Below are 18,196 nucleotides of genomic sequence, written 5' to 3' on the forward strand. Positions count from 1 at the left end.
ATTTAATATATAAACACTGTCCAAACAGCACCCCCCTTTTTTTCATGATATTTCACCCCACACAGTCTCTCTGACTGTGAAGATGGTGAAATAGGTGCCTACTCTTTATGCCTGATTGATTTCCATTGGAGCAGAAGGCAGCAAGTATATCCAGTAGACACCTCCTTGACAGGTGACATGACACGTCTTCACAGTCAGAAAGAAGTAGAGCTTTGAAAAGAAAAGGGGTGGAGTTTCACACCAGACTAGGAAGTAGCTGGAATGAGATGCAGTTTTCATTTTGTGGGCAGGTTAAAAAAATCTTGTCATCTTATGACCGTATTGATCTGTGTATGTGATAATTACATGACTGGTTTGTCTCGGTATAGTGCAGCTAATTTGGCAGTTAGCCTACGGTATATATATGGATCTAAGTGTATGGCTATGCAAGCAAGGGGTTTTTGCTCAAAAGGAAGGGTCACTCTCTGAGTAGATCACAGGGCAGGAAGGCTGCTGGGAACTCCCAGATGGGTAAAGAAAGAGAAAAAAAAAAATTTGATCCTTCTTTAAAATTACTCTAAACAACCCCCAGAATAACATACCTTAGTACTTGCATTCAGTCTGATCTGGTTTCTGATATAAGTTAAAATATCCTCCTCATCCTTTCCTCTTCTTCCTGGTACAATGTGAAGCCCCGCCCCCTCTTCCTGTTCAGTTCTCCTCATCATTATTTTTATTATTAGTAAAATTTATTTATAAAGTGCCAACACAGTGCTGTACAATAAGTGGGTTTCATACATTGGACATACAGAGTAACATATAAAGTAATGAATAAGCAATACAAGAGGTGAAGAGGGCCCTGCCCAAAAGAGCTTACAAGGGGAAAGGATTAAGACACAAGGTGTGGGAATGGGCATGACTAGAGTTGTGAGCGGTGTGGCACAGGGTATTGCTTTTAGCAGCACACTGAGGTTATGTTGATCTAGATTAGGGTAAGCTTCTCTAAATAAATGCATTTTTAGAGATTTCTAAAAAAAAAGGCAGAGAGATTGAGAGAAAGTCTGACAGTTTGTGGGAGCGAATTCCAGAGAAGGGGGGCAGCCCTTGCAAAGTCTTGAATGCGAGTGTGTGAGGAGGGAATGAGAGAGGAGTTGAGGAGCAGGTCAGTAGAGGAGCGTAACAAGCTGGTTGGATGGTACCTAGAGATGAGTTCAGAGATGTAGGGTGGGGCAGAGTTATGAACTGCTTTGAATGTGAGAGTCATTGGATGGTAGGGGAAGCCAGTGCAGAGATTGGCAGAGTGGCATGGCAGAGGAGGAGCGGTTGGAGAGATGTATGAGCCTGGCAGCAGTATTCATTATGGACTGGAGTGGGGACAGCCTTTGGAGGGAAAGGCCAATTAATAGGGAATTACAGTAGTCCAGGCGAGATATGATGAGAGAGTGAATCAGAATTTTGGCAATATCTTGGGTGATAAATTATCGTATTTTGGAAATATTTCTTAGGTGAAAGTGACATGATTTGATAAGTGACTGGATATGAGGAGTGAAGGACAGGGCAGAATCAAGGATAACCCCAAGGCCTGGGAAGATGGGGTGATGGTAGAATTGTTAACCTTTATAGATACCTCTGGAACAATGTGGGCGTTTGATGGGGGAAAGAGAACCAATTCAGTCTTGGAGAGGTTTAATTTTAAGTTAACGTTGGGACATCCAAGTGGAGAGAGTGGACATGCAGGAAGAGACACGAGTTAGAAGCTCTGGGTTGAGATTAGGAGAGGAAAGATAGATCTGAGTAACATCAGCATAGAGGTGGTACTGAAAGCCAAAAGAATTAATTTGCCAAGTGAGTAGCTATAGAGAGAAAATAGTAGGGGGCCCAGGACAGAGCCTTGAGGAACCCCAACAGAAAGAGGCAAGGGAGAAGACGATTCACCATTGTAAGAGACACTGAAGGATTAATCTGAGAGATGAGAAGAAACCAGGATAGGACAGTGTCACGAAGGCCAAGAGAGCGGAGAGACTGGAGGAGAAGAGGGTGATCCACAGTGTCAAAAGCAGCCGAGAGTTCGAGAAGTATTAGTAGCAAGTAGTGTATTTTTTTCTTTAGCCGATAAGAGGTCATTTGTTAGTCGCGTTAGAGTGTTGTTGTCTAAAACCAGATTGTAGGGGTTCCAGAAGTCAGACAGAAGTATAGACGGAGCACTGGGACCATCTCCATTAAAACATCACTTTTTTTTAATAGCGTCAAAAGCATGGCAATTCTATGTTACAGGCCTAAACTGGGCTGGGGCATAGAGGCGGGGCAGGCAATTGCTTTCACTTTCCATTCTGCATTTCCTAGATATCACTGCATTTATATATCCTGTACATGGGCATGGTCATCAAGTGACAGATTGTGGAACATAAACAAGATTTTAAGATGCAAAGTTTGTCTTAGGGCTCTGGCACACCGGGAGATAAGTCGCACGCAACAAATCTCCCTGTTCGCGGGCGACTAATCTCCCCGAAATGCCATCCCACCGGCGAAAATGTAAATCGCCGGTGGGATGTCATACGCGGCGGTGCGATTTCAGTGAAATTGCAGAAGTTTCCTCTCAAGGCAACTTCTGCGATTTCACTGAAATCGTGCCGCCGCGTATGCCTTCCCACCAGCGATTTACACTTTCGCCGGTGGGATGGCATTTCGGGGGAAATTAGTCGCCCGCCAACAGGTAGATTTGTCGTGGGCAACTAATCTCCCCGTATGCCAGAGCCCTCAAAGGACATGTAACCCCCACACACGAAAATGTAATCAGTGAACAGCCTCTTTGAAATCTTTATATACCTGCCACTCTGGTTGTTCATTGATTAATAGTAAGGCTGCAGCATCCCCTTAATCACTTAGATTTCCTTCTCCTGCTCTAACCCACTCGGCCCCCTCTCTTAGAAATTTGCTTTGACTTTTGGCTCCTGGGCATGCTCAGTTCTTCCCAGCTGGGATTATTAAACACATCCTCCCGTCTAGCAGCCAATGAAGACATGGCATTGCTGGTTCCCGTAGAAACTCTGCTCTAGTTGTCTGCTCCTATTTATTTTTTTTCTCATAACCTCCTTTCCTGAACTCAGCTTAACTGTTACAGTACACGCAGAACTTTTTATTAAAGTAAGTTCTGCCTGTGTGAGCCTGCATTCTTGATAAAATGTACACCAAGTAGGGGTCTTTGCGCACGTATGCTGTTTGCAGATTTAAATGTAACTGCTAATGTGTCAGAGGGAATATGGCCACTGGGTGAAAGCTGCTTTTTGTTAGAAGAAAATGTGATGGTGCTGGCAAACAGAGGGGATATATGCAGTACACACAATGCCATTTGGGTGGGGGTTATGTGCCCAACTTATATTGATTGAAGTAAAATGTAGGCTTTACATGTCCTTTAAATGGCAGCTGTCTGCTTGCTGTAAATGTGTACTTGCAAGACTGAGGGAAACATGATTTATATAATTTATGTAGTGTAAGTAAAGTTTATTTTGCTCAACTAACATGATTAAAAAGAATTTATTTCTTAAGGTGACAGGATCCCTTTAAATACATGAAAAGCAAATGTTACTTTTGTAATGATAAGTCGTACAAGGCTGCTCCAAGATTAAGGGCATTTGTAATAACATTTCTCAAAGCTGCAAAGCAAGTACTGTTCAGAATCTAGTATTCTTTAAATGTAAAGGACCAGTATCACCAAGGAAAGAGTATTTACTTAGATTGACAGTTTTTTGTCACTTCTGCTGTGCTCAGCCATTGTTTTGCCAAATTACAGCAAAATCCCAACTGATCCACTGCATTCTGCAGAGCCATAGATAATAATATATTCATGACCTGCCCTAAAAGAAAAGCTGCTGGAAGTTGCAGAAAACCCTATTCTTTGTAGAAATTAAACAGCTTTTTCCAATGTGCATTGTGGGCATTTTCTCTTATGTTACTAGCTCCTTAGAGGGTTTTGGTCAGCACATTCAGACGTAAACAAGTTAGTAGCTTCCAGAACATAGCATGTCAGTACCTGCACAAAGCAAGATGGGATAGCTGTGGTCATTTCAGGGCAGAAAGCCAACCACTCCCTTTCAGACAGACCTCATGCCACATCATGTCTACAAATAGGTCTGGCAAATTACAGAGCATTTGAGAGGGCCCTACCCTGTGGTCAGTTGTACTGTTCTCTGAGGTGTAAGGCATCTTAAGATTAGATGAATTTTGTGAGAGAATGGGTATATAGTATTATTTTTATTAACATTTATTTATAAAGCGCCAACATATTCCGCAGATATAGTATTCGGGATTTGAATTCTTGGCTCCTTAGCTGCTGCTGAATTGCAGCTTCAATCACCCATTAGAGAAAATACAGCATTGACATGAAAGTCATGCTTACAGAGTCCTCATGTATTAGTAATCAGGTACTGATAAATTTTACATATGACACCTATATTACTAGTCCTGAGCTCATCGTTTTTGCATAGTTTCTTGTTTCAGTTCAGGGCAAACCTAAATTTTATTTGGGATGTCATTTTGCAATTTTAATGGCACTAAATGTGTTTTCTTTTGTGTTTAGAACAATCGCAACATTATTATGCAGGGTCTCCATTAAACTTATCAGAATTTTTCTGTTTTGTTGTGGCATGTTCTTAAAGGAGAAGGAAAGGCTAGTAAAGCTTAATCTCAAGCTGCAGGCATACCTTCAGTTGTCTAAGTAGTGCCCTTAAGTCTCCCCATATTTCACCTGTTCAGAAGATCTGAAGCCAAACAGGAAGAAAAAATAAATTCTGAGCTGTGTAAAGAAAGTTCCCATAATGCCTCACTCCTGCACAGACATGCAGACCAAACTGAACATGCTCAGTTAGTTAGACTATGAGTCAGCTTCCTGCTGATTGGCCCAGATCCACATTCCTAAGGGGGGGAGTGAGTTATTAGCATTCTTGAGGGAGGGGGGAGCAGAAAAGAGCAGAGAACAGAAAGCTGCGTGTGTCTGCCACAGGAATTACAGACAGAACTAATCTTTTTTTTAGAGAAGTCAGTGCAGCATTTCTGTGAGTGCTTATGGCTGTTTTTACATAGACCTTTCTGATAAAGCTTACTTAGTTTTTACCTTTCTTTCTCCTTTAATGAAGCATCACACATTCAGTGTTTGTCTTTATTATTTTATTTATTTTTCCCTTTATTTTCTAACGTAAAGAGGCTGATTTAAGCTATTAGTGTTCTAATGCAGGTATAGCTATCTTTATAGAGGGAATGATGTGTTACTTTGTTTTGTGGATTATAAGAGTAAAAGTCAACAAGGAGTTTCAAAACACATATAACCATATGACAACAAGACCTTTTATAGAGGACCTGGAACTCCATGATGACTTGTTTTATTATTCTCCTCTTTTTCTTAGGCACTGCGATATGCCCGGATGATTTTTTGGGATTATTTATCATTTTTATCAGTCCCTGACCCAGTGGAGCTTACATTGTTCACGACCCCTGCGTGTTATTGTAATATTGTAACCCTTGCTAAAGACCTGTTCAGATCTAGTTGGGTATATCAAACCTTCCCTCCCTAACTAAAATCGGGCATACACGCACCGATATATCATACAAAACCTTGTTTTGTGCGATATTTGGTACGTGTATGGCAGCTTGATGAGGCGACCGATATCGCAAAGGCTGTGGATATTGGTCGATCAGGCAGGTTAAAAGATTTTGACTGCATGAAAGATCGTTATTGCTTCGTGTATGGCCACCTTCAGCGTTTACTCACACAAACCCATCACTTGACCATATCAGAAATGACACACAAAATCTTACATGAAGTGATGTTACTATTAAGTGTAAGTGACTTGAATCCAGGTTGGCAGGCAAAATTTATTTGTGTTGCCTGCAGACCACATAAAACCAGACTTTTACAAGTATACTGTGGATAGCCAACCCAATGAAGAAGTCAGCTTGAATGCACATACAAAGGCACAATACCATTGGTGAGTTCCAGGGAGTCACCACTAATTTAAATTGGTGACATTGCCAAGCACCATTTATAAATATATAAGGTTAATTCTCATCTTTGTATAGTCTAAATTCTCACTATTTTTTTGGTCTGAAGCACCCAGTATTCACGGGCAACACTTTCTGCATGCACATGTTAACATTGATCTGTTGCAGTATTCTCTGACCAGTTTTGGGGTTTTCAAAATTTCATACATTATTTATGACTTTTAAAAATAAGGGTAAGCCCATTTTTGAGAGACTATCAAAAGGTATTTCCTTAAAAGCCTGCTAAAGGTCCCCATACACGGGCAGATTGTAGCTGCTGATATCGGTCCCTTGGACCGATTCGGCAGCTTATCTACCCGTGTAGGGGCAGAAACGAGGGGCCTGGCTGACCGGTATCTGGCCTGAAATTGGGCAGATCTCGATCGGCCAGGTTAGAAAATTCAGTCTGATCGCGGACCGCATCGGCTCGTTGATGTGGTCCCCGAACCGACTGCCCCTTGCCACCAGTATAATTCAATCAAATTATTTTTTTTTTTTTAACTACACACTCCACGATATCGCCCACCTGGGGACCTTTACCATTCCGCTGTGTTTCCCTCAATTTGTTTTAGTCGGGTCTGTAGGTAATATTTACCATGGTAAAATGCAAGGCAGTGTGGTGGTGCCAATGTGATGTAAAAAAAAAAAAAAGAAAAATAAGGCTTTTTCGTCTTAAATAAGTGCATAGGCATAGACAAATATACTACTATAAAAAAAGACCAAACTCTGAAATTGTGCTTTTCTCAGCTTCTTCAGCTCCCACTAACATGGTGTGGCTTTCAGCAATTGAAGAGGTCTCAGTACAGCTCACAATGCCAAGTAATAGAGTTGCACGAGTAGCCAATGAAGCCAAATGTATTTATAGGCTTGTCACTTTATTTTGGCAAATTAGCGGTGCATGCCATCCTATTTCAGAGAAAATGTGTTTTCTATTTTGCAACATTCGGCAAAACTTGAGAGGGAAAGTGGCTGCTACGCAGAAGGATATTTCTGTGTTTATAATGTTGGAGGCTAATAAGTTCTACTTTATCTGTGTGAAGCTCTGCTCAGGGGATTACTGTGCAGTCTGCTTATACCAAGCAACAACACATACTGAGTGAAATTTTCTTTCCAGAGGAAGTGTGTGGGGGATATCAATAGTTTTCAAACTTTTTCTGGAATGCTGTATGCTGGGTTTTTTTTTTTCACCCTCATCAGATAAGGCCAATATGTGCAGTTAGTCCAGAAGAGAACAGCTGCTGGAGAATTCTGGGTAAATGCCTGCTGCATTTGTAAAACCCTGATCTGTTTAATCTTGTGTTTTGGGGTCTGACCTTCCTGGAGCTTTCATTTTTTTTACAGGCTCAGCCATTCCACAAAAAATCCTCCTACTCGAATAACTGGAGGTGCTAAATTTCCTTGGATATGGGGATTTGTTGTTAGAAGGGGATTGTTGGGTTGTGGCACGTGGGTTGTTTGGAAACTTAGCTCCCAGTCAATAGTCCTCATTTGGATGAAGGTAGTAGCTTGGTTGTACTTTAGGTGTGGGGGGACAGATTTACACTTCTGATTCTGAAAATTTTAATATCAGTTAGTGCCCATGCATCGTGCACAACTACAGTTTTCTAGGAGTTTTTTCATTGTCTTCTTGAGTCATTTGCTGTTTTTTGTGACTAATACTACATAAATCTTTACATTTACGCTATATTAATATGTTAAGATATGTAACTTTATTTCTCTGTTTCTAGGTATAAATTTGAAGCAAAGTCCATCTTAAAAGATTCCTGATCTGGAATGATTGGAATTCCGTTTTATCTACGCTATAAATGCAGAGGGCCCGCCTGAAGCTGGACTAGATTTTACATAAGGGAAGCAGGCCGCTTAGGGTCCAGGATTCTGTCTTTTTTTTTTCCATTTAAAGGCTGGTAATTAACAAATAAATTCCCATGGATCTGTTGCCCAGTTTACTGCTCATGTTATGGACTCTGAGTGCGCTAGTCAAGGAGATTACTGGACAAAAAGTGTATACAAACACGTGGGCAGTTCATATATCTGGAGGTTCTGCTGAAGCTGACAGACTAGCCAAGAAATATGGGTTCATTAACCATGGACTGGTGAGTGATTTTCCCCATATTGTTGTACATTACTTCTAAGATGTTAATTAATCCTGACACCTTTACGTCAATGTGTGGATTTGCAGATTTTATACCTTGTTTGATCTGCTTCTAAGGTGAGATTGAGAGAGAGCGGAATCAATACCATACAATCTGTATCACAGTGATCACATTTGCACTTGTCAGTTAGCAGATGTACTCTAGTTAATCATTAGCAATGTGCAGGCAGATCTTTTCTGAAAATTTGGTGTGTGCTGAACATATCTTATGCTATCAGCTCTTTCTGTCCTACTGATTCTACTGGTCTGTTTAGACAGACTGGTTTGGATGTACAAGTATTCAGGCCTGAAACCGCATTGACTTGCCAGGTGAATTTTCAAGAAGCTGAATTTTTTTCTCCCTATGTGCTTTTATTTCCTACTTTGATTGCTTTTTCTCTCTGATCATTATCAGTCTCTCATATGTTGCATTTCTATAGACATGAGCCTGTGCTGTGTCTCCATGGAGTTCAACTAGTTCATGGCTCACTGGTTTTCTCAGTACTTATTTGTGTGTTAAGCAGTTTTCTTAGCTCTTCCGTTAATTTTTAAATGTTAGACTCTTGAGGCTTCTGTTTGTGCCAGCATTTCACATTAGCTCAGTAGCTGTGAGATTTTATCATTTTTATTTTTTTTTATGTAACTAGAATTGCCTGTTATCATTATTCTTGTGCAGAACTTGGAGTGCAAATATTGGCCCTGCGGAAATGAAGTGCACATTGGTTATTTCAGTATTATATATTGCTCTATGGTGATGAGCACTTTGTAGAAACATTTCTTTCAAGTGGCTTACATTGTTTGTGATTAAAGTGAAATGATATCAAAATGAAAAAGTCTCTAGAAGACAAAGTGAAAAGCTTAAAGTTAAATTGTGTCTGTATTTAATTTATATTGAACAACACTGCTCTGTTTGCATTCTTAAAAATGTCAATTTGCCCAATAAGTGTCCACTATTGATTTTTTTTTTTTTTTTTTGGGAATGGCTTTGAAATTTGTTCACCTCAATTTTGAACTGAGCAATTCAGTAAGATTGGGGGTATAGTAAGGCTCATTATGTTTTGATAATTTACTTACTTTTTTTTTTTGTACCCAAATCAGGTATGCAGAAAATAGGTGGGGATTGAACAAAGATCTGTTTCAGAGGAGAAAACTGCTTATAGGACAGTGGTTGACAAACGGGTCTAGCATTAGACTGTATGCAACTGCTGTCTTGGATGAATTGTAGAGGATCTTTTGGCCAACCAGTATACATTTTCAATAAAGACAAGACAATCCTTGATACTCTCAGAATTTTCTGTTAAAATGACCTGTATATTATTTATAATGTGCTTGAGAAAGGGGGATGTGATTTTCCTGAAACGTTGTGTGTGTATATATATATATATATATATATATATATATATATATATATATATATATATATATATATATATATACCGTATATACTCGAGTATAAGCCGATCCGAATCTAAGCCGAGGTACCTAATTTTACCTAAGAAAACTGGAAAAACTTATTGACTCGAGTATAAGCCGAGGGAAATGCAGCCGCTACTGCAAGTTGAAGTGATATCACCCCCCTCCCAGCAGCCAATTAGCAGAACAATGTGAAAGTATCAAGATAGCAGCTCCCAGTATACATCAGAATAGCACTCAATAGTAAGAAATCCAAGTCCGGCTTGGGACTCCTCCAGTTACATGGGAGTAGGAGAAACAATAGGTTAGCTGAAAGCAGTTCTAATGTGTAGCGCTGGCTCCTTCTGAAAGCTCAGACTCAGGCACACTTTACTGCTGCGCTGCAAGTTGGAGTGATATCCCCCCCTCACCCCCAGCAACCAATCAGCAGAACAATGGGAAGGGAGCAAGATAGCAAGATAGGGAATCATTTAACCATGAAATAAACCCAATAGGATTGTTCTGCCCCCAATAAGGGGTAATTATATATATTGTTCCATTTCGCCTATGGATGGGTATGTAGGGCACAATTGCCTCTGTGTGCAGCTACTGTTCTGTGGGGCTCCATTGAAAGTGGGGACCATGGTGTTTGCATTGGATTACACCCTACTTTATGGCCCCTTTATTGGCAATATGGGAGGGGGGCATACAAGGAAATCCTTATGTAAAAGTGCCTGCACCCCTCCTATAATATCTGCCTTATGTCTGAGGGATCTGACATTCACAATGAACCTTTAAAAAAATAACTATGCAGATATTTGTAGTCACTCAGGGCTAAAGGTCTGGTGTCTGACATGCAATGAGAGATTGTGCTGCTGAGGCGCAAGGGGAGAGCTCAGGGAATACCCATAATGAAATGGCACAAAGCGGCGCTACAGATCGGTGCCCTGAAAGTTCAGCGAATACCCAAAAACTAATAATTAAATGACACAAAGCGGCGCTACAGACCGGTGCCCTGATGCGCATACCTGTGAGGAGAAGCCGATGCTCGTCAACGATGCCGCACGTACAATGACGTGCACGCGCGCGTCAGCACGCACGTTAGGTCGGCGCTACCTTATATATGCGAGTATAAGCGCGAGTATAAGCCGAGGTTCACTTTTTAAGCACATTTTTAGTGCTCAAAAACTCTGCTTATACTCGAGTATATACGGTAATATTTACAAAGGATGGCACAACGCTACAAACATTATCCTACCTCGGGTGCCTGGAAAATGGTTCCAATACTACAAAAAAGACCAGCACCACGAGTGCAAACAAAACGTATATTTAAAACAGCATGAAACTATTACATATGTTTTGTTTTTTCACATGAAGTCTCTGTGGTGCTGGTCTTTTTTGTAAGATATACATAAATACATCGATATACAGGTATGGGACCTGTTATGCAGAATGCTTGGGACCTGGTTGGGACCTGGGGTCTTCCGGATAAGGGATCTTTCCATAGTTTAGATCGCCATGCTTTAAGATTACTAAAAAATAATTTAAACATTAAATAAACCCAATAGGGTTGTTTTGCCTCCAATAAGGATTAATTATATCTTAGTTTGGCTCAAGTATAAGGTACTGTTTGAATATTACTGAGAAAAAGGAAATAATGTCTAAAAATTTGAATCATTTGTTTAAAATGGAGCCTATGGGAGATGGCCTTTCTGTAATTCGGAGCTTTCTGGATCTCTAAAATTATACATAAGGAAAGAAAGTGTCGAAAGTTGAAGCAACTTTCTATATACATTTATATACATTTATGTGTGAGTGAAATTGTTATTGAAACCGATATTTATATATGTGGGCATAATAAACATAATTTGTGCTAATACTGGACTGAGGTCAGGTCTAGAAACCACATTCTTAAAGAGCATTTTCTGAAGACCAAAAAAAATGGCAGACCCGTTTTATGTCCTTTTTGCTGCGAGTAGAGTAGTTGTCCATTATTGGCAGCAGAAGGGTTCTGACTGGTTTTGTCTTGCCTTTTATACTGAAGCTGGCTACCGCTTGTCTGCTAAGCAACATTGCAAGGCTTGCGTGACTGCAGCACAGGTGTTCCCAAATGAGCCCTTTTCTGTTCTTTAGCCTTTGTGTGTTTGGTAAATACTTGCTGGCTTTTCATTAACAAATACTAGTATCCCACAAGAAGCAGTAGGACAAAGCCTGGGTAATAATGGTTTTCTTTAGTTATCTTTATCCATTTTATTTCTTAATTTGTGCTTACTTTTGTCAAGAAAAACATTGCCAAATTTTGTTTTGAAAGAGGTAGGTGGTAAACAGTTTTATTTTACAAAAGCCAATAAACGTTCTGGACATAAAAGGGCATTTCATTTTGCCCTATATCTCTATGTGCTCTGTGGTTTTCTTTATGATCATGTTAAATCCTCCTCCAAATTGCAAAGAAAAACTTTCCAGTTTGGATACAGCCTTTGGTCCTTCAACATATTTCTCTGCCATACTGGCTGGTGGCATGACTCCTTTCACAAGAGCAAATGCTGATTATTTACTAAAATCAGGGGCAAATGTGGGACCAAGCATGATTGGAACCAGAAGCAGGTGGGGTGCAATATACAATATTAAAGGCTATAGATGCAGCTGGATACATTTTTCTGAAGATTTGTGCTTCAGTTCTAACCTAGCAGGCATGCAACTGTTCGGATATGATAAAATAAGTTAATGTAGTAGAAGTAGTAATATGGGTGTCATCTAAAAGTGATTATATAAAAGCAGCTTCTGCAGTAGGTAGAAATTGGCAGGGTTGATGTATTCCAAAGCAGCCATTTGGACTTTTAAGTGCACTGTCTGTCATGATATAGCTACATTTAATTATGCACTGTATATACCATTTAGGATTGTTACAAGGTTTCAAATGAATTATTTTCATGTACTCTGCCTTAGAAAGTATATTAAAAATTGCAGACTTGAAACATTTTATAACCGAGTACTGCAACCTTGTAAATTAAAAAAAATAAATAAAATATATATATATATATATATATATATATATATATATATATATATTTTTTTTTTTTATATATACATATATTTAAACTTGTAGGATTAATGTCATAAGTACAGGTATAGGATCCATTATCCAGAAAGCTCCAAATTACAGATAGGCTATCTCACATAGACTCCATTTTAAGCAAATAATGAACATTTTAAAAACTATTTCCTTTTTCTCTGTTATAATAAAATACTACATTGTATTTGGTCCCAGATAAAATAAAATTAATCCTTATTGAAGGCAAAACAATCCCGTTGGGTCTATTTAAATTACAGAAATATCTCTTATCTGGAAAGCCCCTAGTCCCAAGCATTCTGGCTAACTGGTCCTTTACCTGTACCGAGAGGGAACTCCAAGTGTGGGTGGCCATGTTTGGTCACATGCATGAGCATAATGAAAGGGTCTCCCAGCTTACTCATGCACATGCATGTGACGTTAGATTGGAGGAGGATTCAACTCAACTCCAATCTTGCGTTACACAAATGCACATAATGGGCAAGATGGGCCCATGCACACTATTTGTGTAACTTCAGGAATCCAGATGCCATGGGATGTTGAACTTGACCCAGTCCTGTGAACTTGCATTTTTTATAAGGTTTCATAAACATTTTTAATAATTTTTCCTTATTTCATGTAGTATTTATAACACACGAATAGCATAGCACACAGTTGGCTTTGTTTGGTTAATAAATGGTTATTGTTAAACAGCTCAAATTAGTCAACAAAATTAGAATTCCTTTATGTAGACCAGAACTGGTCATTTGTCTCCATGATAAAGGGTTTTATTAACCCTAACACAGTCCAGAATGTGCTGCCCTTGTGCTCTTCCTTTGTGGTTGATGCCCGGGCCAGCATCCAGACAGCAGGACGCCATGACTTAATGACCCACTGAGTGTAAGAGTTCCTCCATTGTTCTTGCAAAGTTTATATCATCAAGTTAAAAGAATCAATTCTTACTGTTACTCTGCATTTAAAGAGTTTAATTAATTTATGAAAGGTGATAGTTTATCTTTAAATAAATGTTGGTGTGTTTTAGATGGAAATACTAAGCAACATTCCAAGCCCTTTCTCCAGAAAGCTTTGAATTACAGGAAGGTCATCTCCCATAGAATCCATAGGCAAATACTTCAATTTATTTATTTATTTTTAGTGATTTCTCTTTTCTTTGTGATAATAACTTGATGGTACTAAAGGTCCCCATACAGTATAAGATCCACTCGCTTGGCGATGTCGCCAAGTGAGCGGATCTTCACCCGATATCCCCACCTACGGGTGGGCGATATCGGGTAGCAAGTGGCTTGAAAAAAAAATAATCCGACCGTTTTGGCCCTGGGGCCAAACGATCGGATTACATTTGCGGCCATGGGGCAGTCGGTTCGGTGACCGCATCAACGAGCCGATGCGGTCCCCGGTCCGACCGGATTTTCTAACCTGGCCAATTTCAGGCCAGATATCGGTCGGCCAGGCCGCTCTGTTCTGCCCATACACGGGCCGATTAGCTGCCGAATCGGTCCATGGGGCCGATATCGGCAGCTATAGTCGGCCTGTGTATGGGGACCTTTAGGTGCATAAATCTATATTGGTGGCAAAGCAATCCTATTGGGTTTATTAAATGTGTAAAATGTTTTTCTGTATGAAGCACATAGTCGCACTTTCTTGTGTTCTGTATCTCTGTAAAGTAATTTTCATGAGGCATTTTCACTATCTTAATGGAAAATCACTTTAACATAGTCTGTACTGTATTGTGTGTGTTTGAGGTTTTTTTTTTTGTTTTTTTTTTTGAATGTTAAGGACCTGTGCGCTCCATTTAAAATGTGAGTTCTTCAGTGCAGGAAGCTAACTGCCTGAAGCAAATGTAATGCCTGTGCTAGTTGACCTGCACATTGTAGATAAATGTGAGTAAAATGACAGTGAGCAAGAATATTTATGATAAATGTGTCTGTAAAGTAGAGAACAATACACTCATTTGATTTTTCACAGCCCCCCAGGGTCACATGTACTCTTAATGAAGAGTGCTATAAAGTTAATGGGGTGTATCGCAGTTTTACAGCCATTAATGTTTTTTAGCCTTTGCTCTTCTGCTTTCCACTTCTCACAATTCCTTGTTCTTATTTTGGGAAATGTACGTAAGGTGTTTATTTGATTCCAGTGTTTCAGTGACCTTACTGACCAGACGTGCTGTCTCTGAACAAGGTCACAGTGAGGCAATGCAATCACAGGACATCAAATAAACACTAATGGGGTTATGTAATAAAAGGCACTAAGTTTGCCCAGGAGCAGTAACCCATAGCAACCAATCAGCAGATAAAATGTAAAAGAAAACATCTTATTGGTTGCTATGGGTTACTGCTTCTTGGCAAACTTAGTGCCTTTTATTACATATAGGGGCAATGGTTGGTGTGGAATTTTTAACAATTACATATATGGGATCTTTTATCCGGGAACCCATTACCTGGAATCATGGGAAGACCATCTCCCATGGACTCCATTTTAAGCAATGGAGTCAAATAAGTAATAAAAAAATATTTTTTTAAAAATTATTTTCTTTTTTCTCTATAACAATAAAACTGTGCCTTGTACAGGTATCGGACCACTTATCCAGAAACCCATTATCCAGAAAATTACGGACAGGCCATCTGCCATAGGCTTTACATTTTTAAAAATGGTTTCCTTTTTCTCTGTAATAATAGAACAGTACCTTGTACTTGATCCCAACTAAGATATAATTAATCCTTATTGGAGCCAAAACAATCCTATTGGGTTTAATTACTGTTTAAATAATTTTATTAGCAGACTTAAGGTAGGGGATCCAAATTACGGGAAGACCCCTTATCCGGAAAACCCCAGGTCCCGAGCATTCTGGATAATGCCTGTACTTGCTCCCAACTCCCAAGAGAAAGTTAATTCACATTGGATGCAAAACAGTCCTGTTAGGTTTAACGTTTAAATGATTTTTCAGTAGACTTCAAGTATGGTTATCCAAATTATGGAAAGACCCCTTATCTGGAAAACCCCAGGTCTCAGGCATTGTCATTTTGAGAATGACTGAATTACTTAGGTGATCATCAGTAAAATCATTGCATAGGTTTTGCAGATCTATCTGCTGCTGGTTATGTTGGAATTAACATCTTGAGCAGCATGGACACTCCGTTTTTCTCTCATTTTTATGAGAGCAAGCAGAGCAGGAACAGACTTCCTCTGACATAACAAAGCCCCACCCTAAGTAACTGCTGCTCTGTTACTGAAGTAGATCAGGACTGGTGGCCCCAGCCAACTACTGAAGAGTCTAAACCGGAAGCTTGCAAAAGGGCTGGGTAGAACAGTTTTCAAACAGTTATGGACATATTTGAACCCAAAGGTATTAAAATAAAAGCACTTTTATTTTACATTATTTTACTGGTTTAGTGCATTGTAAAAATTTATGGTATATGTCCCCTTTATTTTGTATAACCACCATTACACAGTAATGCAGAACTGGGAACCAGTGAAGGCCCTTTCTATGTGATAAGGTGCATACATACTTACAAATGGGCACCTGTCAGTTCAGTGTGCTCATACATATTTTTTTTCGTTGACTGAATTGCACCCATGGGTGGCCTCAAAGTCTGAAGCTTTTTTTAAACACTATCGTTATAGAAACCTAGATTTTATTTTCGCTACATAGTTAAATATCCCCAAGCTGAAGGGTGAGGTGCTCCTAAGATATCCACTTTCACCCTGTAACCATTGTTTAAAAATCTTCTGCGGAAACATCTGGCATCACTTATTCGTATAGATTTGATTTCATTATTTCACTTTTTTTGTGTGTTTGAAATCCTGCAAAGCCTTTTACAAGCTCCCATTATTCGCAGAATGCTGCAAAAGCCTTTAAAAAAAAAATTGTGCAGATCCCTTGCCAATTTTCAGCAACATGTTGGAAACCTAAGAATTTTTGCAATATCCAGTTTAATCTCCAGCTGTTTGGGCAATGAACAGCTGTACCTGGTGTACACATGCTGTTCTGATCCAATATTTCGGATACGATTTTAGTGTTGCATCCCATGGGGCTTGAAAATCGCCGTTGTGTACAATTCTTTCTCTTCTTAATATGTTTTTATTAACTTAACTGCAGTAATTGCCATGAGTGTCTGCCATAGGCTGAGAATGTCAAATTGTTTTCAGTGGGAAGTGGTGACAGATGATTAAGGGTGTTTTGACCAGTGTGGTTGTCCCCGAGGGCACGATAGCTATCAAAATGCAATTTGTGTTATTGCCCTAAGAGAGCAGGAGTGCAGAAGAGAGAAGGAAATGGTTAGGAGAACAAAGTTGATAGCAGATCAGGGTAAGCAAAAAGATAGAGCAGGAAAATGGCTTAAAACAAATGGTTCATGGAATGGTAAACTGGCAGAGAAGTATTCTGAAACCATCCCTTTCATATTCAGTTGGCTTTAGTAGGAGATTTGATTCTGAAAAAGCACATAAGTGCATTTCTATGGTTAATAATTCCTGTAGTAGTACTGTCAATTAATTCCTATTAAAGTCAGTGGGTGGTAAGGTCAGGTGCTTCTCTGCCGGTAGAGAAAACACCCTGTGTATTGCAAAGGAAAGAGGGCACGGTACAGACCAGATGTTGTAAGTCAGAAGCAAAAAACTATAATACGTTAAATATAAAAGTATAAAACTAGGAATGGAAAAGACAAGTACAGGTCTCTGACCCCTTATCCGGAAACCCATTATCCAGAAAGCTCCAAATTACGGAAAGCCTGTCTCCCATAGACTCCATTTTAATCAAATAATTCAGAATTTTAAAATTGATTTCCTTTTTTCTATGTAGAAATAAAACAGTACCTTGTAATTGATCCCAACTAAGATATAAATAATCCTTATTGGATGCAAAACAATCCTGTTGGGTTTAATAAATGTTTTATTGATTTTTTTTTTAGTAGACTTAAGGTATTGAGATCCAAATTACGGAAAGACCCCTTATTCTATTGTATGTGGATGTATGCACAGTAGATAGAGCTGTGAGAGGTTTCTAGCATCCTGATACAACTGCAGCAGTTACAGAAGTTGTTGAGTGCAGATCGTTTTGCTATGAATCAACAATCTTGACATATAGATTCTTTTTCCTTTGACTAGGCATTATAATACCACAACTCCACAATTATATAATTAGTTGCTTTATGACCGATTATACTATCTATAGTCTATACCAGTGATCCCCCAACCACTTGCTCAGGGGCAACGTGTTGCTCATCAACCCCTTGGATGTTGCTCCCAGTGGCCTCAAAGCAGATGGTTACCTTTGAATTCCTGCCTTGGAGGCAAATTTGGGGGCGTATTTATTATGCTGAGTAAAACTAATTTGCCGATAAAACAGAGTAAAAAAAGCTGTGTAAAAATAAATGGAAAAGATTGCCGCCTATTCGGGTGGAAGAAAAAACATGTAAAGAATTACGCGTTTTACATGACGAATCCTGGCGATGTGTGGCAAATTTTCTTGCTGTTTTTTCCACAGCATAATAAATATGCCCCTTGGTTGCATAAAAACAGGTGTACTGCCAAACAGAGCTTCCTGTAGGCTGCCATTCAATATGAGGGCTACCAAATAGCCAATCACAGCACAG

At 39.4% G+C, this 18,196-nt stretch overlaps 1 protein-coding gene across 2 annotated transcripts in view; it reads left to right on the plus strand.

Moving 5' to 3' along the window:
* The window catches only part of furin (furin, paired basic amino acid cleaving enzyme), a 99,898-nt gene that overhangs the window by 7,561 nt on the left and 74,141 nt on the right, over positions 1 to 18,196 (plus strand). For both annotated transcript variants that reach the window (XM_002932241.5, XM_004912640.4), the window contains exon 2: positions 7,740 to 8,105. In XM_002932241.5, coding sequence (XP_002932287.2) covers positions 7,938 to 8,105 — 168 coding nt within the window. In that variant the 5' untranslated portion in view covers positions 7,740 to 7,937. The remainder of the gene's footprint in view (positions 1 to 7,739; positions 8,106 to 18,196) is intronic.

The sequence above is a fragment of the Xenopus tropicalis genome, chromosome 3 (genome assembly GCF_000004195.4).
Source record: "Xenopus tropicalis strain Nigerian chromosome 3, UCB_Xtro_10.0, whole genome shotgun sequence".
NCBI classification, from domain to species: domain Eukaryota; kingdom Metazoa; phylum Chordata; class Amphibia; order Anura; family Pipidae; genus Xenopus; species Xenopus tropicalis.